The sequence below is a fragment of the Propithecus coquereli genome, unplaced genomic scaffold, assembly GCF_000956105.1.
Source record: "Propithecus coquereli isolate 6110/MARCELLA unplaced genomic scaffold, Pcoq_1.0 Scaffold1, whole genome shotgun sequence".
Classification (NCBI taxonomy): domain Eukaryota; kingdom Metazoa; phylum Chordata; class Mammalia; order Primates; family Indriidae; genus Propithecus; species Propithecus coquereli.
Genome location: NW_012133857.1, coordinates 13,390,006 through 13,414,662, shown reverse-complemented (window position 1 = coordinate 13,414,662; position 24,657 = coordinate 13,390,006). Strand labels below are relative to the sequence as shown.

At 54.8% G+C, this 24,657-nt stretch overlaps 2 protein-coding genes across 4 annotated transcripts in view; one reads left to right on the top strand and one right to left on the bottom strand.

Annotated features, from left to right (window-relative positions):
• Positions 1-11,960, bottom strand: part of MAPKAPK3 (mitogen-activated protein kinase-activated protein kinase 3) — a 29,246-nt gene extending 17,286 nt beyond the window's left edge. For both annotated transcript variants that reach the window (XM_012638579.1, XM_012638586.1), the window contains exons 1-2: positions 11,856-11,960; positions 11,310-11,586 (exon numbers count right to left, since the gene is read on the bottom strand). In XM_012638579.1, coding sequence (XP_012494033.1) covers positions 11,310-11,534 — 225 coding nt within the window. In that variant the 5' untranslated portion in view covers positions 11,535-11,586; positions 11,856-11,960. The remainder of the gene's footprint in view (positions 1-11,309; positions 11,587-11,855) is intronic.
• Positions 11,961-18,915: 6,955 nt separating this feature from the next.
• On the top strand, positions 18,916-24,413 carry CISH (cytokine inducible SH2-containing protein). Of its 2 annotated transcripts, XR_001137615.1 has the most exons (4): positions 18,916-19,132; positions 22,433-22,653; positions 22,886-23,603; positions 24,026-24,413. XR_001137615.1 is itself a non-coding variant. In XM_012646973.1 (3 exons), the coding sequence occupies exons 1-3, from the start codon at positions 19,113-19,115 to the stop codon at positions 23,416-23,418; spliced, it is 774 nt and encodes a 257-aa protein (XP_012502427.1). In that variant the 5' UTR covers positions 18,916-19,112; the 3' UTR covers positions 23,419-24,413. The 2 variants fall into 2 exon arrangements, 1 of the variants encoding a protein (XP_012502427.1); XM_012646973.1 differs by having other exon boundaries at positions 22,886-24,413.
• The last annotated feature ends 244 nt before the right edge of the window (positions 24,414-24,657 follow it).

Sequence of the window (24,657 nt, the reverse complement as noted above, 5' to 3'; positions counted from 1 at the left end):
TACACCTGTTAGCTCTTTTCTTCAACAACCGCCGTCTTTAGCCACCATTTTGAGCTGAGGAGGCTGAGGCTTAAGGAGGTTTTATGACTTCTCTAGGTCCCATGGTTCTCACATGGTCACCTCCAAGTCTGAGAGTTCTTTGGGAACCAGGATTCAACTCTCATCCCCAGGGAGGCCTGCCCACTTACAGATCCCTTCCCACTTCTGCAAACATGTACTGGCCCTGCCTAGGGTCAGGCCCAGAGCTGGGGCTGGAAATGCTGCCACAGGCAGATTTGGGGGTCTACGAATGAGTCATTGCCAACTGGGATGCTCGATGAGGATACATAGGCCTGGGAAAACTGGCCCTGGCTCCTCTTCCCTTCTCCTTTCTTTCCAGAGCCAGAACCCGGCAGAGCAGGCAAGACAGGGAAGGCCAGCCCCTCCTGAGGTAACTACGGAACAAGGAGGACCCCTAAATAACCACTCCTGTTCTAGGCCAAGGCCAGGACACCTGATGGGAAAGGGGGTGGCAGCTGACAGGCTGAAACCTCCCTGGCCGCCTCCCGCTGGGAGAACAGGGAGCTGACAGGAGAGCCAACACAGGTTTTGAAATCAAGTCTCAAGAACATAAGACTAGTCCAATCTGCTAAATTTTGATGGACTCAGTTTGTCTGCTTCCTGCCGGCCCCAGAAAACCTGGAAATGAAGGCAAAAATGCCAGGTCTGGCACGGGGGCAGGGGAGTAGTGCTTCTAGAAAGAGGGAGCTGAGCTAGGCTCCCAGCAAGGAAGGGGGAAGGACAATGGGAACATGAGTGCTAGTTTCAGCAGGCCAGTGGGTCCCAGCGCCCCCGGCCAGGGACCATGTACTGCTAAACCAGCTGTAGCCACAGGGGTTCAGGTCAGACAGACCTTCACACAGAGGACAGTTCCATCCCCTGCCTAACCCCTGGGTAGGCCATTCAACCTCTCTGAACCTCACTGGGCAATCTGGAAAGTGGGGACAGTGACAGTACTCATGTTCCCAGGTGGCCATGAGGATGGAATGAGAACACACATATAGAGCTCATATTAACACAGTGACAAGGGCATATTGAGTATATTGAGGGGCTACAACCTCATGGGTGGAAATGGGTTTCAAGGTTTGCTTGAGGACTACCGGCTTCAGGATTCCCTTGGGTCTTCCTGAAGTGGCCTTATATTCTTCCCTCCTTGTTTTTCAGAACTCAGGAAAATCTAGGTGCAGCCTCTGGGACCTAGGGGAGGCAGACCCCTTCCCATCCAGCAGGTCACAGGAAATGGTCTCAGATCCTCAGAGGGGCAGGGCCATACTGGGCATTTCAAAGGTGGACCAAGGATTAGGAGTCTATGAATCCTGTTTTTCTGTGAAAGGCTCAGCAAGTAGGAGGCAGACCCTCCAGAGTAGGGAGAGGGTGGCTGATCTTAGGGGAGGGACCCTGGGAAGTGGGAAGCAAGGCTGAGAGCTGGGGACCCAAGCCAGAGAACTAACCCAACTCTCAGCTTTGGTCGACTGCAGGAGGGGGCATATTCCCAATCCCCTGTGGCAGCCCCCCCACTCTCCCATGTGGCATACCCTCGACTCCACCATGTATTCTTTTGAACAATGTCCCCCTCTGCAAAATGTGTGACTGTGGGCCAGTCCCTTAAGCTCCCTGAGCGCCAGCTCCCCATCTGTGAACTGGACTTGTACTCTCCTTACACATAGACCCTGGTTATAGGTGGAGAAACAAGGCTCAGAGAGAGCTATGGCCTCCTCCCCTCTCCCAGAGGTTACACAGCAAGTAAGTAGCAGGATCAGAATGCCCTCTGCCTCTGACAGGTGTGGGATCCCAACATTCTGCCCACGGCCCTCCTGTAGGAGGCTAGGGAGGGCCACAGAGACCTCTTGGGAGCCCCCTCAGTATATACTCAGAGGATCCAGCTTCTATTGTCCTCCTTTAACTTCCCAGAGGAAAAAGGGATTTTTCTGTCAAAATCAGCTATATAATTTGTGAAACATTACCCTGGTTCTATTTCTTCTATGACAGTGTAAAAACAGGACATTTTCATCATAAGATTGGAAAATTTTAGCAAACAAGAGTTTTGTTCTAATCTCAGAAATAATGGCTCTTCAGTGGTCCCTCTTCATGAAGAGACCCCACCTTGGCCATGGAATATGTGTCCCCAGCTAGCCCACTGTGCTGCAGTGATGCCCACATAGCTGGCACAGATTTACAGAGAGCAGTGCCACCCTTCCTAAGCAGGAGTGACCAGGGTAAACGACGTTACACCCAGGTGACCCCTTCTGAGGCACCCAGCAGGCCATGCTTCTGGCCAACCCTGGAGAGAGGGGACCCAACACCTTTTAGCTCTCAGAAGAATGACAGCTGGTCTCTCTCCTCCAGAGGAGATGTAACAGAGATGACAAAGGAATAAGAAGTGGGGGTCGGGGATGCACTGGATCAACTCCAAAGGCATGGCAAAGAGCCCTAGGGAACCTTCTGCTCCTGCCCTCCACACTGCCCTTCCTGAAGCCTACATCACATCAGCTCAGCTTCTCTCCCATGTCTCTTGGCTGCATCCACTTCCTTGCAGCTCCCCACACAGGCCTAGGTGAGCACAGGCAGCCATCGCCCCACTCAGGCTTCTCCCAGGGGCAGCAGGGACATTGGCTGTCCAGGCTTCCAGCTTCCCCTGGCCTCTGGCCCCTCTCTGCCCCCTGCTCCTGTTCAGCCAGAGGGCTCCTAAGATCCCAACACCTAGCTGGCTCATGGAAGACTTTCCTAGTCTCCAATCACACTACGGAGCCATAGCAATGAGGAAGGGAGGGGAAGAGGCCCTGCCCTCTAAGGGACCAGGGTGATGGCCTGGCAGCACTGAGGGACACCTCTGCCATGGGAATGGGCTGCAGTGACTCATCCTCACTCTCTAAGGCCTTCCTAGGGTAAGGATGCACCCTAGTACTGGCTCAGCCTACTCAAACATTTAACTGGGCCATGGAGTACAGTGGAGAGGGTTCCTCAAACCCGAGTCATAACCCCAGCTCCTGTCTCTAGCAGAATACAGACGCTGCTAGTAGTGTCACCACAGCTGACTGTTTTCCTGGCAACACCAGTCACTGACTGGCTTGGAAGAGGCATCCTTGAGCACCCTCTGGCCATTCTCCATGCTGCCTATCTACTTTCAAGAGCAGCCCCAGCAATAGGCAAGGTGGGCCCCCACACCCGCCAGCTTCCCTGGTCATGCCCATGGTCACTTCCCATCAAAAGTGTCTTCACAGCCAGAAGGAAAGCCCTTGCCAAGCAGAGCACCCAGCCCCTCATTTTACAGATGGGCAGACTGCGGATCCGGATGCCCAACTGAGCCAGGATGTATGTAGGGAGGGATGGCTGCCAACCAGGCCTGGGTTCCAGCCCAGCCTGGGCATGTCCCTATTATGAGGCCCTAGGTGAACTACTCTGCCTTTCTGAACCTCAGTCTCTGCATCCAGGACACGGGGGTGGTCACCTGCTCTGATTCTGCTGTTTGTGTTTGGTGTGTAGGAAGCACTCAACAAGTGGGTGCCCTAATCCCTATCCCCCTGCCACTGCCTGCCAGAGAGCACCTGCCAGCCCCTCTGCCACATCCTGAGGGGGACTGTTTACATTGGGGGAGCATCTATGAGCACGCTATGGATCCCTTGTGGAGGCTGAAGCCTTAGGAATGGGACAATGAGTGTGGCAGGTCAAGGCCCTGGCCCCTCATGCCACTGAAAATAGCCTCTGAGCTTTACCAAGGTGAGAGCAGCCAGGTGCAACGTGTGGGCTAGAGAGTCTCAGGTGCTCGTCTCAGCGAGCACAGCGGTAGCTCACACTCATTTCCCCCTCTGTGAAGTCGAAGCAGGTTGCACCTCACATCTTGAGCATTTCCAGAGTCCCCACCAGCTCCCCCGGCTGGCTCCAAGGCTCTGACTCAGGTCACATCCCACCCCCTTCCCTCCCCAACTGCAGCCAGGGAAGACTTGGGGGCCATAATGTGCATGGTTCCACACTGTTGTCCCAAGCAAAAGTCTCAGATCATTGGGCCATAAAAGGAGACCCAACAACAGAGGCCATAGCTGAAGCTGACTTCCCACACTCCATGGGGGGGAGACGCCTCGGGTTACAGCTCTGCCCAAAAGCGCCTGACTCCACTGTTCCCATTGCCAACGCTGCTGGCACCTGGTGATGCTGGCAGCAAGAGGGGACACTGTAGTGGCATGGGTATAGCCAGGCAACCCTCCGTTCCTGTCCCACCCCCACCCTCCCCTGGGGCAAGGGGAAGGGAGTTGCAGGCTGGCTAGGATGAAGCCCCAGCACCTGACCTGGCCCTGTGCTGTCCTCTGCCTCAGCCTGCCTGTGCAAAGAAGAGGCCAGCCAGACCTGACACACATGAGACAGGCAGAGTGGCAAGGCCTGAGAGAGGAGGGACAGAGAGATAGCAGGAGAAACAGGCAGGAAAGGAAAAATGAGCAGGGTGAGGAGGTTGAGAAGGACAGACAGTGTCATGAGAAGGCAGCGAGGACAAAGCCCTAGTCTAAAGAAAAAGGCAACCCTAATACTAAACCTGCATCAAAAGCATAATCAATATTCTCAGCATCTCTGGCCTGTCCAGTGCTGAAAAGGCCTCCTGAGGCTCCTCATTCCCCCAAACAGACGCCTCGTATTCCTGCTCTAAGCAAAACCTCCATGGTTCTCTCACAGTGGGATTTTAATCACAATTGCACAAGGCCTAATCCACTTAGTTCCAAAAGGAGGAGAGGGTGGGGAGGAGCCCAGGACCCAGAGCTCCCCTCACACCATTATTTCCTGTTCCATAAGGGACTGGCCCCCTCAGGTACAGGGTGAACCCAAGGGAGTCCTCATAAAGGCCACGAATATACCAAACACAAATGCACCCAGGCCATCCCACAAGAGAGCCCTGCCCTCTGAGAGTGTCTGCTGGCCTGCACTGACTCATAGCATGAATGCAGGGATAGTTACAGCCACCAAGGCTGGATCCTGCTTCCCGCCACACATTCAGACCCAGGGTTCAACTGTACCACAAAGGTGATGGTTTTGCAAAAGATTCCCAAACTGCCTTTTGTCCAGGGTCACTTGTGAAAAGGTGGCAAAAAAGATTTTAAGCCCAGAGCCCTTCTCCTCTCTCAACCCCAGGCAGTGCCATTCATCTGGGGCCACACAAGATCTCTAGTAGATAGAGCAAGGGCTGTAGAACTAATGTTCTTCTGGGAAAACACTGGAGCTCACAGGACCAATGGTATCACTGCCGTGAGAGAAGCAGAGCCAGCCCTCCAGGAAGTGCTTGGTGTACACTCTCTCCATGACACAGGTATGCTCGGAATACTCCCCTTACCTAGAGATGACTACTGTCCTCAGCTCTTGTCTGGTGGCCATCATCCTTGGACACACAGCACCCAGCCACTAGGCTGGAACCAGCAGAGGATGAGGGGCTGCAGAACTAGATGCTCCAACAGCTGCTCCCACCCAGGGGTCTCCCATGATGATGTCCCAAGGAGAGGAAGATGAGGGATCTAAGCAGGAAAACCACTCCCTCAAGTGTGAAGCTCAGAAGAGATATAACAATGACTCTGTTGTGATGGAGACTAGGTCCTTCCCACATAGCCTGAACAACAGCCCAGGTGATCTGGAAACCCCATAGCAGCCCGGCAATGGCACTCTACCCTGGCGAGGCCCTACACAAATGTCTCTTCCTCCATAGAGCCCTTCAGTCACTCCTCAGCTTCCCAGGGCTTATCAGTCACATCCTGCCAGGACACAGGTCTGCGAGTGGGGAAGTGGTACTCCACAGCAGGTGCTGAGTGTCTAAATCAGGCATGCTGTCACACACACACACCCTGTGCCTCTACTGTCATCCACATCCTTCTCAGAGCAGAGGTCTGGATTAAACCGGCATCCTCTTTCAGGAATCCTTCCCTTGCTGGCCCAGCCCAGAGAAAATTTCCTCTCACCCACTCACCAACCTGACTTCCGGTCTCTGGTACTCTGGGCTTTGCTGGGCTGAGCTTGTCTGAGACTCGCAAGGCCTGGGACAAGGCACACTCCCCTTCTGAGACAGCCCCACAGCCATCATGGCCCTTGTGTGCTGGCCTTGTAGGATCACCACCTGTCCAGTCACAGGCATAGAGTTCCATACAATGAGGAGAGTTGGGCAGATATAGGCAAACACTGGCAGCACCCCACTTGGGCCCAGCTGCGGCTGCCAGGGCTCCCTGTGGAGACATGGAGGACAATGCCAGCATCCTTCCAAGGGTCAAGTCTCAGAGACCCACTCATGTCCCCACAGACTTGCATGAGGTGTGAGATGACTTAAATGCTAAGACTCTGGCAATCAATCTGCCTAGGCTTGTATCTCAGCCCTGCTACCTACCAGCTGTGTACCTTGGGCCAGTCGTTGACCTCTCTGAACTTCATCCATATAATCCATATAATGGGAATGATGGAAGTTAGGTAAGACAACATGTGTTGTGCACTGGGAACAGGACCTGCCAGACAGAACGCTCTGGAAAACTGTTAGCTATTTATGGGAGTATTAGAATCCACAGCTCTAATATCTCAAGCCTGGAGAGGTGGCACCAGGTCCTGAATGGGTGGGAAAAGATCTTAGAGCCCCAGCAGAGGGGATCCTGGGAGTGGGATGGGAGGGCAGCTTTGAAAGCTTGGAGCAAGGCCAGCTAGGCCTCTCAAAACAATCAACCCCTGCCTAAAATTCCACTATTTGCATTTTGCAGGGTTTGATGCCCTCCCCAGGATCCTCATTAAAAAGCAAATTGCCCACCCCTGGCAGTTCAGAAGGCTCCAACAGCATGGTAACACCAAGCTCCTCAGATGTTTCCTTCCAAGTGAAGAACAGCCTGGGGAGAACCTTGCGTACAGTGAAACCATTTCCAGAGACTCAGTTGTACCAGAGCTACCAGCCTCTCCACGAGCCTCCTGATTTGTTGACTCTAACAACTGGCCCTGCAGAGGCTGACCTGACTGGTTTGGAGGTGGCAGGTGAGGGGGTGGCAGCTGCCAAATGAGAAAGGGCCTGACCTGCCAGGCAGCTCCACCCGGCCTCAAATCCAGCTTGGCAGCACCAGCCGCAACAGGCCAGCCCCGCCCATGAAGCAATGGGCACTGTCCCCGCCCCCCCACCCCCAGGCAGGGTGAGGCATCCAGATTACTGGGCTCTGGGTCCTCTGCCACCCCACCCCCAGCTCTGCATCTGACTCACATTCTACCTTCCTCTTGGCATTACGGTTAGAGAGAGCCCCTCTGTCTCCTGCTCAGAGAGCAGGCAGGGGGCAGAAATGGCCTCATGGATGGGCATTTCCTTTCTCCCTAGACCTTCCCCATGAGTTCTGTCTGGGTGCAGTGGATTCCTTTGTGAATTCCCAGACCTTAGCACAGAAGAAACAGCATTTCTCTGTGGCTTACCTCTGAGATGCAGTCAGAAAACCCCTCTCCCATGGAGACAGGGAAACCCAGGAAAAGTTCAGCTCTCAGTGGCTCCTTCCAAAGCTCAGTGAGCCAGAGCATGGCTATTTTAATAGGCATTTATGAGCCCCTGTGCGAGGCCCTGGCTCAGGTGGTACGAGAGAATTTTAGGGGTCAAAGAAGGTTCCATTTCCCCAAAGTCAGGGACTCTGGACAGCTTCTTGGAAGAGGTGGCATTGGGGCTGAGTCATGACAGACAGGAAGGGATTCTGCAGTGCTGCAGAAGGAAAGACATCACCTAGGGTAAGAAAGACAGGTGGGCTAGACTGCAGAGGCCTCGAATATGACACTTAGAGGCTCAGAATGTTTATGGTCAAGTCCTCAAATCCCTATGTGATCTCAGGCAAGATCTCTTCCTGCTCTCCAGAACTTAGTTTCCCATCTGTCAGAAGAAATGTGCCCTCTTGTGCTTTGGGTCACCACTGAGATCCCACACACAGAGCAGCCTGGCTCACAGCAGCCATCTGGCACCAAGGGGAAGGGCATTGTCCTGGGCAAGGCAGCCCCAGTAACCTTCCCAGATCCTGGGGATCAGAAGGAAGATGTTCACTGCAGAGACTTGACTCAGAGGACTCTGCAGGGGTCTCCTGGGCATGTGGATCCCCCCACCCCCACTACTCCACTGGCCTTAAAGAAGGGAAGAGGAGGGCAATAGGAGCTCAGAGAGGCTTCCAACATGCTCCAGTGGTCAGAGGGGAAGGGCCCCCAGCCCCACAGTCCAGAGTATAGGGGCGGGAAAGAAGACCCCATGTGTAGACCCCTATGTCTCCTCAAGGTTTCATATTGCTTTTATTTAGAGGTCCTAAGTGCCATGGTCACTTCTGCCTGCCAGGAGCCTGACAACCACAAGTGGTCTGGGCAGGAAGTCAGGAGGGGAGGGAATCCTGGCCTCTTCTGCACCACACACCCCCATCAAGCCATGTGACTTCTGACCAACTTCTGGGTCCCAATTTTCACATAGGTGACAAAGTTTGAGGGGCTGTGTCTTGGATCTGGTGGGATGACTGACAGCTGACAAATCTGCAGGCCGTGCCCAGTTAGAGGTAAAGAGGAGGAGTACCAACGAACCAGACAGGCCTGGGAAGGGCACAAGCAAGAGGTCGGCAGGAGCAGAACTGTACCCTCTCTGAGAAAGGCAACCCTCCAGTCCCTGCCGCAGGGCAGACAAGTGCTTGGCATGGAGTGGAGAGTAGAATGGCTGTAGCAGCAGCGGAAGTTGGCCTTGGAAGGGAGCCACTGAGTGTGGGCAAGGCTAAGATGGAGCAAGCCTGTGGCCAGGGCCTGAGGGAAAGGGGAAGAGGCCCAGCTCCCTGGGAGGGAGAGGCCTGCTCCTCTTAGGGCCTCCACAGAATAGCAACAGCTACAAGGACAGTGACCACAGCTCTTCCTGTTTGATAAGGCTGCTTCAGCCCAGGCTTCCTACTAAGCACTATCTGCCATCTCAGGCATAACAGCCAAGAGGATAGGCATGGAAAGAGATGGGCAGAGATGGCTTGAACAAGTTCAGACTACAAGACAGTAGCAAGACCTGGGGTATAGCCCTGCGGATGCAGAAAGACTCAGAGCCCATGACCTTTACCAAGGCTGAGCTAAGCCAGCTGGGGAGAGAGCTGGGACCCATTTACGAGCAGCTGAGCTCCCTGGGTCCAGGCCTGCTCATGTGCTGGGGTCTCTAGGTCCTGGCCCTCCTGGGCAGAGGGAAGAAGCTATAAGTGGGGAGATGCTACTTCCCTCCTCATGGTCACAGCTACCACTCACAGTACCGGTAAAATGACTGTGCAGAGTTGTGCTAGCCCAATCTTGGGAGATAGTGAGGGTCTGTCTAGCTGGGTATGGACTCTAGGCTTGGTCACTGGGGAAACCCCCAAAACAGGAAGGTGTTGGTGCAGGGGGGGGCACATCTAATCCAGGTCCCCCTTGAAGGCCAATTTAGGGCCAGTCTTGAAGGTGCCAAGCCAGTAGCCCCAGCCATGCTCACCCATAAAGTCAAAAGGAGTACAGAGGGGAACCCATTCCAGGCCTGCCATAGTTCCCAGTCCAGAACGGGGAGAACACTGAGGCCCCAGCTTCAAATGGAGGTGCTGTGGAAGTTCTTGCAGTCAGAAGTTACCCAAGTTATTTATCAGACACAGAACCTGTGGGGAGAGGGTCTAAGCCCAGCCCTGTTTAAAGCTGGCATTCTCTGGGCCCACAAACTCTGGCCTCCTACCCCATTCCAGTGTCTGGACACCACAGGGGCTGGCCAGAGCTCAGTCCTGGCTCACAGGGCCAAAGCCTTCATATTGAGAAGTAGTTTTCTGGCCTCAATCAGCCCCTCACCTACCCAGCCTGCCCTTAACCCTAGCACAGGTAGAAGGGCTAATTGGTGCTGAGGGAGAGCATAAACACTCTCACTCCTCATCCCCTTACCCCCGTCTGCACTCAGAACAGCCACCTTTTCCCTGAAGGACTCAGAGAATCCCATGCCTAGGATTCCAAAAAGTTCCCCCCACCCCATTCCACTGCTGGGTTAGAGGATCCAGCCCTACCAGCCCAGCCCTGATTCTCCCCAAGACCCAACCTCACGATCTCCCCTAAGTCCACCCTGGGGAGACAACCTCCTCCATTGGTCCTAGTGCATCTGGGAAAGACATAGGGAGCTAGGCCCAGGTCCCTGCTCAGTACTTGAAGATCCTGTGCCCTAAATAAGTCCTATATCCTTTTCAAGCCTGTACCAGGTCCTGTGTCAAGCACTCTACATGCATAATCTTGTTTCAAGCTCACAAAAACCCCTTTTCTTTCCCCATGAACACAGGCAGAAACCTGACTTCAAGAGTCTAGGATACTGTCCAAGGTCACAGAGCTGGCAAACACACACAGAAGTCCCTGGAGCCATATCTGTAGGACTCTGCACTCAGACTCATAATCACAACTTCTGTAAAATAGGAAGATCCTTTCCTGTACTTCTAACCTCCAGGAGCCAGTCTCTCTGCCATGCTCTACCCATTCAGGTGGCCACTGGCACAAGCTGCAGATGATTAAAGTTCCCAGCGATGACAGATTCAAGGGATTCTGGGTAAGGGGTGGGGCCCTGGGTCCAGAACTGTATGCCCTAAGCCAAAACTGGGTGGCTAGATCAGCCAGCTCAGAACCCCTACCCACCCACCCCATTCCACCTGTATCAGTGGGCCAGGCCTCCAGGGATCCTACAGTGTGATGTGGCTAGATGGCTGGCCCACCCTCTGCCTGGGAACTACAGTGGGTCAGGCTTGGAGCAGGGTCTGTCCCTTTCAACAGTGTCTCATCAAGAGCCCATCAGCAGCCTCCTACCCACAGGTGCAATAGGCAGCAGCGTTGCCCACCAGCCAGTCCTGGGAGGCTCACACCACTCCAGCCCAGGTAAGCAGGGGCCATAGGGAGGAAGTAGGCCCACCCCAAGACTTGGTGGGGCTGAGCTTCAGGCAGAGGGAAACTAGAGGAGCTTCTCACAGAAGGCGCAGCCAAGCTGAGCAAGAGCCCCCCTTGAGCCTGAACACATAGGTGCGGCCAGAACTCCAGAGTCAGGAGCCACTCCTTCCCTGCTTCCGGGTACAACAGCCCTACCCATACTCACTCCACCCCTTGCTCACTGGGACACCCTGAGCTTAGCTAGGCTAAGCCTCAGTTTCCCCATCTGTAAAACAGGGAGGACCACCAGCCTGACTTTAGAAGACTAAACATGAGGCTGTGTATAGGAAGCTTATCAGGGGCCCGGGACACAGTGGACTGCACCCACAGGTTTCTGCTTTTGGACTCTCTAGCTGACCCCAGGCCACAGTGAAGGGGTCACAGACCTTCAGGGCACATTTCTGCCCAGTGCGCCGATGGAAGCACTCCAGCACCTTGCCGTTCACACCCAGGCCCAGCACCTGCTTGGACAACTGGTAGTCATCGGTCACCGCGTACTTCTTCGGCTCCCGCCGCCCCCCGCAAGCCAGAGCACCGCTAAAGCCAGGTCCGCCATGTGCAACTGGAGGGGGCGCAGGACTCCCCTGCTCCTCTGCTGTTTCGCTGTCCATGGCCCCCGCGGGGGGCTTAGAGGCGGCCCCAGCCTGGCGCGTCCAGGAGCACCTGGGGGAAAGGGGAAAAGTGAGTCCTGCCTAGACTTTTCCAACACACCCCAGCCTTGAAGCCCCTGAGCCCGGCCGGGCTGTGGGCCTGGCCCGGGACAAGTTGGGAATGTGGGGCGAACGGCCGGAGTACAGACTTGCAGCAGGGGTTGGTAGTCGCGCAGCCGGGCACGTGTCAAGAAGGGAAGTGGCCAGGCGCCTAGTGGCAGCGAAGTCCCTGGAGCAGGCCGCAGAAGGGGCTTCAGGAAGGCGTACCTGGGTAGGGCGTACCTGGAGGCAGTGCACCTGGCAGAGGCGCTGGCGAGGGGCAGGGGCCGCGGTCCCGGGAGCTGGAGGCCGCAGAGTGCCCTGGGCCGACAGTCGTGCAGTCGGCGCCCACGTGACCCCCCACCCCACCCCGCCCCGCGCGTCATCCTAACTTGGGGCCCCGCTAGGTCAGCCTTAAAGGGCCAGGCGGGCCCCAGCTGGGCCGAGCGGGAACCCCTAATGGGCCCCGCCCCCAAGCCGGGACAAAGTAGGAGGCGTGGCTTCCTGAGTCGGTGTTTTCTCCGCACGCAGCCAGGCGGCGCTGCAGTGTGGCTTGCTAGGCTTCCGATCTCCCTAGTGGTGACCAACCGCCAGCGTACCCAACTTCTTAATTCTTGCCAACATGCTGAAGGAAGTAGCATCCCGTTGTTGTTTGATTCGCGACTCCCTAGTCCCTGGTGCTTCTGGGCGTCTCGCTGGCACTGGCTACTCTTCCCCTTACGTGCATCTCCCGTTCATATCCTTGGCTCATTTTTTCCCCTTGGTATATACAGGGCCCTTGGGCCAGAAATTCCCAGTTTCCATTTGGCCAGATCCACCAACTTTTCACCGTATACTTTGGGCTTTCAGTGTCCTCTTTAAAAATCTCTGCCTCCCACCCCAGTGACAGATATTCTCTATTAGCTTTGTAGTTTTCCTATCCACATTTAGGTCTCTACTTCATTCTGAGCCCATCTTACATATTTTGAGCCAGTTTCCCCAGGCTGTTAACTCTCATTTCATAGATGAGGAAACTGAGGCCCCAGAGAGGAAACAGCTTGTCTAGAGCCACAGAGAGCGTGGCTGTGGCTGTCTCCTGGGACAAATCTACAGTACTCCCGCGCATCACCTCTCCCTCCAACCAGGAAACTGAAGAATCCGAGCGAGGTGGCTTGGGCTGGGAAGGTGCTGCTTGGGGCAGGGTCTCTGCGTGTGCCTCTTCTGCCATCTACAGGCCATCTCTAGGAATGCAGGCTCTGTGACTTGAGTCCCACCCAAAGGCGTTTCAAGCTGTCCTACGCTTGGCTTCCAAATTGGGGCCCCGTGAACGTATTCCGCTAACTCCCTGCCCACCCTCCAACACATACACATTCTCCCTCTCTCTCTCTTTCTCTCTCTCTCTCTCTCTCTCTCTCTCTCTCTCTCTCTCTCTCTCTCCTCCCCGGCTCTCATGGACGCCAGCACTGAAAGTCCAGGCTTGTCAGAGCTATTGCTCTTGGAGAGCGGGAACTTGTGCCCTCCTCTCTATGCAGCTGGCTCCCCACACCCACCCCTTACCTGATGACCGTTCTGCGAGTGAATGAGTAACTGAGCGAGTGAAGGGGTGCTACAACTATTGGTGGGTACACCCTATGTGCAGATGTTGAGTGAGGAAAGGGGTTTGGAGCTCTGTCCTGACAACCCAAAATAAGTGCTGAGGTAAAGTTCTCAATCAATGGAGGTTTATTAAACCAAAGTTGAGGACACGCCCAGGAAAAACAAACCACAGACAAATCTGTGACTGGTTTTCCAAAGCAAGATTTGGGAACTCAGTTTTTAAAGGGGATAGAACATATTGGGGGGGGAAGAGGAGGATGGACAGGAGACAAATGGTTACATTCTTATGAGGCCCAGGATATCTGTATTTTACATAAGATAAGGTGACTGTTAGAAAAGAAAAAGGGAGTGAAGGAAGCATCAGTTATGTAGATGTCCCTGAATAGGAGGAAGAATGTTTGCTCTCCTCCTGTTTCTGTTCTGCACCTAGGAAGATAAACTTGTAATCAACACTACTAGTGTGGAATTGCACAGACTAGTTTTAGGAGCTAGACTTAGCCAAAGTTACAGTTTGCACGTCCTTGTTTATGGGAGGCCAGCAAGGAATTTCCTTATGAATAATTTGTGGGGACAGTCCTTATAGATGCCTGAGGCCTTTTCCCTTTCCATGGAGATCTGACTGATGCATAATGTTAGTAAAAGCTATTTATTTGGAAAGGGGTATTGCATGATTCGGCCTCCAGGCTTGACGTTTCCTTTTGCATAAGGAGTTAGGGGAGGAGTGTCGGTCCTGAGATTTTTATACTCCTTTACAGCCCCTGTCTCTTCCAGGTGACCTTTAAGCTAGCAGTGTTCACTGAAGCAGGGGGACCCAGAAGATAGTCTCCGCTGACCATACTGAACACTGTATGCAATCTTGTCTCTTGCAGTCCAGATGCTGTGCAGGTGCTCTAGTTGGGTGCCACATGACCTCAGGGAAACTGGAGGAGGGAGGGCGTACCCATTCCTTTGGGCACACACTACAGACACACAGGACAGACAAGCCCAGAGATGTTAAGCAACCTGCCTGAAGTCAGCAGCTATCATAACAAAGCCCCCATTCCAACCTCAAAGCACAACCTCTGGGCTAGATTCTTATCCTCAAACCACGGCCTCCGCTCCTGGCCCTCCCTGCCTCCTCACACACGTCCACATGTGCAAATATACTCTCACCCATGCACACATGCACGCACGCATTTATATATGTGCACACACAGAGACATGCTTACATGTGGCTGTTGGGAGGTCTGGAGCCGAGAGGGAGATACTCAAAGCCTCATGTATAGCAAAATGCTATTTATTTTCAGCATCTGAGTGCAGAAGCGTGGAGGCCTAAAGAGCGTCCACCATGAGGGAGGGGAAAGCCTTGAGTTTTATAGACGGTTTTTCCAGGGGAAGTGAGCAACTGGACCAGAACAGCCACTATAATAAATTCTTTTGAAACAACCAATTTTTGGGACCCCTGCTTCAGTCTCATCCTGCAGAGATGGGGGGGTAGCTTCATCCTTATCAGGGTGGACAGGAATGCCAGCGTTGCTGCAACTGTCTGTGGTCAGAGTTAGATTTACAACCTCCGGACTCTCCAGACTCCTGTGGCTATTTTCCCAGGCTTTATGATCACTATTCCATCGTATACATACTTTTTGTGTTCCCACCCGGAACAAACCTAACAGATCTGTATGTGCATAAACCCACATGCACACAACACACCCATGCACATAGATACGTATGCACATGTGCACATACATATTCACACACATTTATGCCCAGCTGGACCCAGGGTCAATGTCCTTGAGCCCCACCTCAGAGCCCAGCAATTTGGAAGTTTCTACTGCTAGGCAGATAGTGAGGGATTCTGGGTCTCCTAGGGATGAAAGTGGGTGATGTTACCCCCATCTTGGTCCTGCACGACCCTAATTCTCCGTACCGGGGGGAGGAGGGAATACCCTATGAATCTGCCAATCAGAACTTGGTGCGCTAGCTGCAAAAGAATGCAGAGGACTCTCTAGTCCACAGGCCAAGCCCATGGGTACCATAAAGTCTGGAAAGTACCTAAAGCCCACATACATAGTTAAGCCTCAGGTCATGGGACTCCCAACTGTCTAATCAAAGTGGTTCCATGGTGACCTCTGAACCACAAGGGAGGTCCCTCTCTGGACACTATGGAATAGGACGCAGACCATAGCCGGTCTCTCTCTCTTTGCCCTTCCTTTTGCTTGCCCTGCTGTGACAATGGTTGTCACCTGTGGCATATGTACCATGCTCTGTAAATCTGTCTTGCTCTTGCCCTATAATCCTATCTTTCTCTCTTCAATAAATCTCATTTTCATGCTTGCCTAACTGTGACGTGTCTGGTCATTCTTTGACCATGGGCGCGCCAAGAACAGAAAGCTTCAGACTGAAACCTAATGCTACGGCTGGCAGTCTGGAGAAGGCTCTGACCTCTGAAGGCAACTGGTTTAGGCCCAGTGAACCTGAGGCTGAGCAAGGTCTCATTCTGGATGAGCAGAAGCTTAGGCAGATGAGGGTGGAGGCTGGCTCTTGTCCCAGCCAAGGTCATCTCAGTGCAGGCTCTGTGAAGATGTCTTTTTCTTAAAAATGGAGTTAGATTACAATTATTCTAAAAATTTTATAATTGCATTCTTAAGCTGGTCTCTTTTATTACAATTTCTAATCACATAAGTAAAACTTGCTAATTGTAATTAACTCAAACCATACAGAAATGTAAAAAATAAGCAATGGCACTGCCCTCCCCTCCCAGTCCCCATAACCAATGCCCACGCTTCTATAGGCACACACATTCCTCACATGGCTCCCCGAGAGGCAGATGCTTTGCAATTGCTCACTTAACCCCAGCACAGTCAGAATATGTGATTTCCCCTCAATGCTCATGTTCCAGCAACTACCTGCCACATCCACCTTCACAATGATGGGAGGATTCAGTATGTGGGATGGCTGGGCCTGGACAGGAGTGGGTTCGTGGTGGCAGACTCTGCCACACAGCCATCCACAATAGCTATGTGTCTAAGGGAACAGAGACTGAGGCTTTTGGAATAGCTTACAGTGACCAAGGGGTCCAGTAAGTAAGTGCCTGAGTGAGGGGGGCTGAATCCCCTCACGAACACACACATGTGGACTGTCCTTTGGGGACAGGACAGGGGAGGCTGTACATAGGGAGAGGATGGAGACCAAATGAGCCTGACTTTGAGGAAGGCACTGCTGTGTATTCTTGTGACCCATCTTATGATTGTTCTGGGTGGGGAGGGGCGGGGGGATTCTGCAGTAAGGCCTATCCCCAGCTGCAGAGGAGGGATCATCCTGGAAGGGACAATCTTTGGAGATTTGGCTCATGAGGCTATGAGAGGGAGCACCACTGGGTGGCAATGTAGGCTCAGCAGTCAGACCCAGGGCTTGTGGGGAGAAGCCAGGGCAGAATTAAGGAACAAGGAGTTGGCCAGAGAGATCCATAAGCCTGAGGCCAGCGGGCACCTGGGGCAGAACAGGGACACATCACTGTTTCCTGCATGCAGGCCAGGTGCGCAGTGCAGTTAAATTCACAAAAAATAGTTGGAGGGCCAAAACCCTTGGGACCCTTTGGTTTACACAGACTGACCACTGTAGACAATGCTTTCAAGGGAACACCTGTGGTGCTCTGACACTGACTGGCCTGAGGACAGGGAAACTTCACTGAGGACCTTTAAGCCAGATCCTGAAGGATGCCTAGGAGTTGGCAGATGACCGGCACCTAGAGAAGAAGTGTGTAGAAGGGTGTAAGGCCTTGACTCCAACCCACTACTTGCCAGCTATGAGACCTAAGATACACTATAATCTCTCTGTGCCTCAGTTTCCTTAACTGTGGTAGTCGTGACAATGAAATGAAGCTGGAAATTGCTGATAGCGTCTGGCACATAGTAAGTGTTCAGTAGAACAGTCATGGCTAGAGAGAAGGAGTATAGTCTTGGGATAGAAAGCTTGGGATTTAGTCCCAGAAAGACACAGTTTCAAAATTGTGGCTTGGTTGCATGGCTGCTGCAAAGCCCCTTTGTCTTCATAGTACTGGGACAGTGGACAGTTCCTACTAGATAACACCCCACGGCTCCAGGCACCTGGCTCTCAAAGCAGGTTATGAAGTATTCATTGCATCCCACCCCATCACAAGAAACTGGCTTCTGGTCAAGTCAGGAGGGAGCTGCAGTGCTACACTGAAGACTGGCTTCCCCTCAGGAAGGGTACAGACAAGTGGGTCCCCTGAAGTCATTTCTCAGCTTAACCATTTTACAACCAGTTTCACAGCGTTTTGCTTTCAGGTCTCCTTTGTTCTCTGCCATCCTGAGCAGGGCAAGCTGAGCCCAGTCTGCCCTGGGGAAAGCCTGGACCCTATCATTCAGGCCCTTAAACACTGCCAGGGGTCTGTCACCTCTGCCCTAGATCTCAAAGCTTGCCTCCTTTCCTGGGAACCCGGGGGGCACATACTGGGCAGTGGGGGGTAGGGAGTGGACCCTGCCCCCTCTCCAAATCCCACTTCCCTCCCCTCCTCTCCCCCCATTCTTCTAGCCCAAGGATTTGGAGGAGGTTTGCCCAAACCCTATGGTCCTTCCACATGCTCCTGGTGAGTCCAGTGAACGGAAAAATGGTGGAGGGGGTCAGGGTAGGAGTGTGGGCTTCTGACTCAGAACTGGGATCAAGTTCCAGCCCTGCTATTTCCTAAAAGACATTTTGTTCCCTGGGGCCGTGTCTTGTGTTCTGCATAATGGGGGCAATACTAGTTGTCGAAAATCAAATGTAGCAAGTACTCCCTGTAGACGGGAGCAGGTGTCACCGTTCCACGCCCCTCCACCCCAGATTTTCTCTGGGTGTTTAGAGCTTCAGGTCTCTCAGCCTTTTCAGGGGCTGACTCTCCCTGCCTGCCCCTCAAATCTGTAGTGACTTCTTCCCTGATTGGCGGGGGCCAGCAGGAGGTCAGTACCTGCCAAGACTGGATGCTCTTGCCTGATGTAAAAGGGGTTCGATGTGCCTTCTCCCCCAACTCTTTCAAAGAAAACGTTCTTGCCTGGATTCTTTTGGCTGTGGTGGCCGCAGGCTTGACCTCAGTGGACCTGCTCATTTCTCGGGCCGCCCTCTGCACCCTGCCCCTACCCCTATGTCCCTCTCCGGACCCCACCCCACGCCACCCACCTCCCCCTAACCCCACATACAGAGTCCCAGGGTCCAGGCGCTGCCCAACAGGGGGAGCTTGCACACTCCGACGGACCGCCTTGGAGGCGAGGCTAGAAGGGAGCACAGGCCTGGGACCTCGCCACCGCGCTGCCACAGGTTAGACAGTGAGATAAGAGGGCCCTTCCCCAACGAAGCAGACCGCCAGGAAGCAATCTGGGCTCGGGTTGCCAGAGCCGGATCCCTCCTTAACCTCCCCCAACCCGGTCTTTCCCTGCCGGTCTCTCGGTCCCGCCCCGCCGGGTCACGTCAGCCCGAAGCCCACGGACTGCAATTGGCCCGGCCTGGCCACTCGGCTCCACCTCTGCGCTATGATTGGTCAGCTCGTGTGGCCCCGCCCCGTTTTCCTGGAAAGTTCTTGGAAATCTGTCAAAGGTGTTTCCTTTCACAGCCCCAGGACCCAGACACCGCCGCCGGCGCCCGAGCACCCGTCCCGGGCCCCACGGCACAGCCTGCGGTTCTAGGAAGACGCCGCTTCCGGGAAGGGCTGGGTCGCGGCGGACAAAGGATTAGGCGACAGCTCGCCCCGCCCTGTTCCCCTGGCCCGCCCCCCTCGCCCTCCCTTGCGGTCGGCGCCGCAGCCTCTCAGTCCCTGCCCGCCGCCGGTGCGCCCCGGGAGCTTGCCCAGCGCGCGCGCGCGCTCCGAGCCCGCTGACTCCTTGCCGCCGCCGCCGCCGCGGCTCAGCCGAGTCCCCACTCTCGAGCAGCCGCCGCCGTCGCCGCCGCGGGGACATGGTCCTCTGCGTTCAGGGGTAAGTGCGGCTCTCCGCCCCCGCCCAGCCTCTGCGCCGGGCGCACGGGAAAGCATGGGCCTCGTGCTAGCTTCCGGGCCCTGGGAGGTCTTGGCGGGCCAGAGGTGACCGAGCGTGTAAGGACTTTTGGAGTGCGGCGCTGTATGGGGCTGTGACACCCCCCTCCCCTCTCATCTCAACTCACACTGTGGGTAGGGAAACTGGGGGCTGGCCGGCTATGGGAGGAACACAGGGTGGACTCAGCTAGGTTCTCACTGGAGCAGGTGGACGCTGACGGCAGGGCGTCCTCCGAGATGTGGCTCACCAGCTCAGACCTCCTTCTGGGACTCGAGCGCTGTACCCTAGCCTGCTGGCTGCCCTGCCAACGGATGACCTTGGGCCAATCCCTGCCCCTCTTCTGTGTCCACTCTTCTGCCTCAGCTACCAATTAAGCTCTTCTTTGGAAGCCCCCCTGAGATTCTTGCCTCTCCCCAGGTTGGCACCTGATAACCAGAAGCTCTTGGGAGAGTCTGGGTTTGGCCTGGTCCTGCCTAGGGTAGCCCCACAATCGGCTCACCCCTCCTCTTAGCCCCATCTGGGATCCCAGTGTGAGAAGGACCGTGGCTCCTGCCTTTCATCTCCAAGTTTCCCAAAGACGTGGGGTGGGGGCCAGTAGAGGGGGGATGCTGGAAAGACAGAGTCTTGGCCCCAGCCGAGCATTCTTGGCACATCCACTCTGCCCTGAGCCTCAGTAACCTCTTCGACCAAAAAGGGTCTGATGCTTTCTACACTGATCTGACAGGAACTCAGGAAGCTCCAAGGAGAGAGGGAGGAGGTATAAATGGGCGTTCCACACCCAGGGAGAACTGGGTGGCCCAGTGGCTGCTGTTACCAGAACTGGCATGGTGCCAAGCGAAGAAGGATAGAAGCTGGGGGCAAGCTGAAGTACCCCTTGCTTTGAGCAGTCCCTGCTTGGTCCAAGAGGACATGGTAGTCCTGGGAAGGGTGTTACTCCCTGGTTGTCTCCAGCATGTTCCTTTCTGAATTTTGGGACTCCTGAACACCTGCCCCTACCACTATCTTCCTCCTGAGGACCCCGTACCCCATTCCGGGTCCCATAGCCTCTTTCACTTTGCCCTACCTGAGGGCCCCTTCATAACCTCAGGGCCAGTGTAGGGTGTCAGGGAACAAAGTTTTTAACAGATCTCCCACATACACAGCCACAGAACAGCTGGTGCCCTCCTGGATGGAGGGCAGGGATTCCCAACTGTAGGTTTGGGCTGGCAGCTTTGCTGAGGGGTAACCCTAGGGGGAGTTCACCCCACTGGCATGTATCCCCAGGTAAAACTCACTGGCTAGGCCCCACAGGAAGCACACACATGTACCTGGAACACACCAGCCACTGCCCCCACCATGACGATGACACAGCCATGGACACACCCCTGTCCAGATACACAGTCACTTGACAGGAGCTTGTAGGGATCGACACTGCCATTCACACACCCAGATACCATATCAGCCCCAGAGGTGCCCACACCCACACGGGGGACGTGTCAGAGCTGGGGGTGGGGAGTCTGTGGCCTTGGGGCTACATGTGGCCTTCTGGATCCTTGAATGCGGCCTTTTGACAGAATGCAAATTTTACAAAACAAATCCTTTCAATAAAGAGATTTGTTCTGTGAAGTTTGGATTCAGTTGAGGGGCCGCACTTGGGAATCTGGAGGGCCATCTGTGGTCTTGAGGCTGTAGGTTCCTTAGCTGTCTGGACATGGCCACCCCTGGAGGTTCCAACCTGACTGGCTAGCCACCTTCCATGCTCCTGAGAAGGTTGTGCTGGGCCCCAGAAGGCAGGTCATCTCAAAATTTGGCCTCCTGCTCCCCAAGCAGGATTTCAGAGCTTCCACAGTGTAGCCAGGGTAGGTATGGAAAAGTACTTGGCAAGCTACAGTGTGCCAGGGCTCTCCATGAGTGATTATAGGGCCATGATTTGTTAGAACCTTCTAAGGGTCACCTGTAACCTACACTGTCAGGTCTGGCTCCTTTGCCTGCCTCTTGCCGCCAGCTCCTGCCCATCTCTTCCTGCCTTACAGGCAATACCTGACACTGTTTGCCCATGCTGTCATCTCTATGGAGTACCTTCCCCCAGCTCCTTCCTTTGGCCAAGCAGACTCTGACTCCCCAATGACACCCTACACTTTTATGACTTTGGGTTATAATTATTCTTAGTGCCACTTCCCCAGCCAGTCCTTGAGGGCCAGGCCCAATCTCAGTGTCCTGAGACCCAGCCAGGGACTATCCCCAGAACTGAGGCCTGGGGATATATTTTATAAGGAGTGAGGGAGAATCAGCAGTCTCTTCCTTGGTAAGTGGAGCCAGTCCCTGCCCTACTCCCAGGGAGGAAGCCCCAGGATCATCATGCTGCGTGGGCTTCCTCTAGGAGGAGGCTACTAAGATTTTACCTGGCTCAGTTCCCCCAACCCCAGCCATCCAAGAATGTGGTGTTGCCGAACCTCTCAGTATGTGGGCTAGTGGGACCCCTTGTTGGGGGTGGGGAAACTGAAGCCCACTGAGGAGCAAGCTTTGCACAGGTCATAGAGCCTAGTAGGGCTGGCTTGCCAGGGTGGGATCTGGAATGTGACTTAAGTACGCTGCCCTTCGGTGGGAGCTCATATTTATGGGAGGTAGACTTTAGTGCCTTTAGGGGCCACTGTCCACCCCAGACCCTCAGCTGAGAGAAGCAGAGGCCAGGATGGGGGAGTTTGTATGGGTAGGGTGTTGTTTCAGCCTCTAATTCCTGGCCACCGTGGACCTAGGCCCCTCTGAGAGACACTCCTATCCATGGGGACGTAGCATGTGACCTCAGGTATTCTACTGTATTCTTGAGGCCTCTCTGGAGGACCCCTTGCAGTCCCAACGAGGACTAGCGCCATTTAATCAGCCTACCGCAGCCAGGAGGACACAAATGTGAGACTGCTTGCGCTGGATCCTATCAGTGCTGACGACACTCTCAATGCCTGTGGGGAATGATCTGTGTTTTGGGCTGCTACAAAATAGATTAATTACTGTTTGATAAATGCAGGGCAATGAAGAAGAATCTTTAAAAAGAGGATCTGCACATCAGGGAACACTCAAGGGGGCTTTTGTGATGGCAAGTGTGGGATAGGATACTGGGCTGATTGAGCCTATGGCTGGGTAGAGGGGACACTGAGGCTCATAGTGAGATGGGCCAGCCCGAGGTCATGCAGCTAGTCTGGGGCATGGGGCTCTCTGGAAATGAGGGAAGGATGGGGCCTCCGCTCACTGCCCATCCACTTCCTTTAGACCTTGTCCTTTGCTGGCTGTGGAACGGATCGGGCAGCGGCCCCTGCGGGCCCAGTCCCTGGAACTGCCTGAGCCAGTCATGCAGCCCTTGCCTGCCGGGGCCTTCCTGGAGGAGGTAGCAGAGGAGACCCCAGCCCAGCCAGAGAGTGAGCCCAAGGTGCTGGACCCTGAGGAGGATCTGCTGTGCATAGCCAAGACTTTCTCCTACCTTCGGGAATCTGGTAAGTCTGAGGGGCGGGAGGCCTCATCCTAGGAAGTCTGGTGGGAGAAGCTTAGCTGTGCCTGTTGAGTCTATTTGGGGGCATGGCCCTGCCCGAGACAGTCCAGTGGAAGAGGCACAGCCCTCTCCAGGGAAGTGTGAAGGGGGAGGTGCAACTCTGACCTGCCCTGGGTTGGTGCCCCCAGCTAATTTCCACTGTAACCAGTCCCTTGGCCCCCTCTCTACTTGTCTAGGCTGGTATTGGGGGTCCATTACAGCCAGCGAGGCCCGGCAGCACCTGCAGAAGATGCCAGAGGGCACGTTCCTAGTACGAGACAGCACCCACCCCAGCTATCTGTTCACACTGTCGGTCAAAACCACTCGTGGCCCCACCAATGTGCGCATTGAGTATGCCGACTCCAGCTTCCGCCTCGACTCCAACTGCCTGTCTAGGCCTCGCATCCTGGCCTTCCCAGATGTGGTCAGCCTTGTGCAGCACTATGTGGCCTCCTGTGCTGCTGACACCCGAAGTGACAGCCCTGATCCCACTCCCACCCCGGCCCTGCCTATTGCTAAGGAAGAAGCACCTGGTGACCCAGCACTGCCTGCTCCTGTGGCTACCGCTGTGCACCTGAAACTGGTGCAGCCCTTTGTGCGCAGAAGCAGTGCCCGCAGCCTGCAGCACCTCTGCCGCCTTGTCATCAACCGTCTGGTGGCCGACGTGGACTGCCTACCACTGCCCCGGCGCATGGCCGACTATCTCCGACAGTACCCTTTCCAGCTCTGACTAGGCCGGGTACCTTACCCAGCCTCACCCAGCCACACCCTGGAGGGGACACTGGCCCCAGCTGGACTTGGGCTCCCGCTGTCCCTGCTCCAGTCATCCTGGTGCCTGCATGCATCTGGCAGCTGGACCAGGAAAAGCCACCAAGAGCGAGGCCGGGGGGAGGGGGAGGTATCACAAACTTGGAGGTGAGTGCCCTCAGGCCCCATGTGGCTCCATTGTGGTGAGCCATGTATCAGAGGAGAGGGAGACAAGCAGGACCTCGTCTCACCTGTGGCTGGGCCCAGGCCTCTACTCACTTCCCTGCCTTGGCCACTCGGACTGTGTAGATGCTATCAGCCCCAGTTTCTCAGTACCCGGGGTGGGGCAGGCCCCCTACCTCTAGCCAGCCTCTGTTTCTGAGAGGTTGGCAGCCAGAGGAACTGGGGTTGACAGTGACAGTCCCCTTGTTGGGGCATGGGCCAGGCTGGGGGACTGCACAGTAATACAATATTTATTTATTTATTCTCCTCAAGGTTGGTCTCAGGGTGAGCCAACCCCACCTCTCTGCCCTGAGCCCTGGGTAGTCTAGAGATCCCACTGCCCCAGTTTCTCTGGTTCTTCCCTGCAGGCAGCCCCATCCTGAGACATGTTACCGGACCCAAGACAGTCCTGGATTCCTGGCACTGACTCATCCACCTGTGAATGTGTCCACTCTCTTCTGCCCCTAGCCCAGTTTGGGGAGGATGGGAAATGGACAAGAAAGTGGAGCCAGAGCCTCAGTCTCCAGCACAGCCTGTGGCTCACCCCTCGCTGGCCAGAGCCAGAAGCGCACAGAGCTGTGTGCGCTGAGTTAGGAAGGGGTGCTGGCTTGAGGGCTGCTGCTGTAGCTCTGCTGGTTCGGCTTCCTGCCCAGGAAGTTGCTTGCACGTGACAAAGGGAGAGAAATATATATCTGATAAGTCTTTATAAAATAATGATTATAACAAAGAAACCAGTTTGGTAGTCTTTTCTTCTACTGATTTTTCTGTAATGACAATAAAATCATACCTTTCACTTATGGAGCCCTCAGTGAGGCCTCTTTTGCGTTCTGTACACAGTTTCTCCCCTTTGATCTTGTCATCATCCCTCTTTACATCTGGGCTAGCCAAGAATCAGAGCCCTTGGGGACTGAGCGGTCCCTGGGGAGGGCTTATTTCCCCTGGTTTCCCTTGGGAATGGGATAGGGGGTGAAGGCCACTTGGACTGCCTGCAGGGTCACTG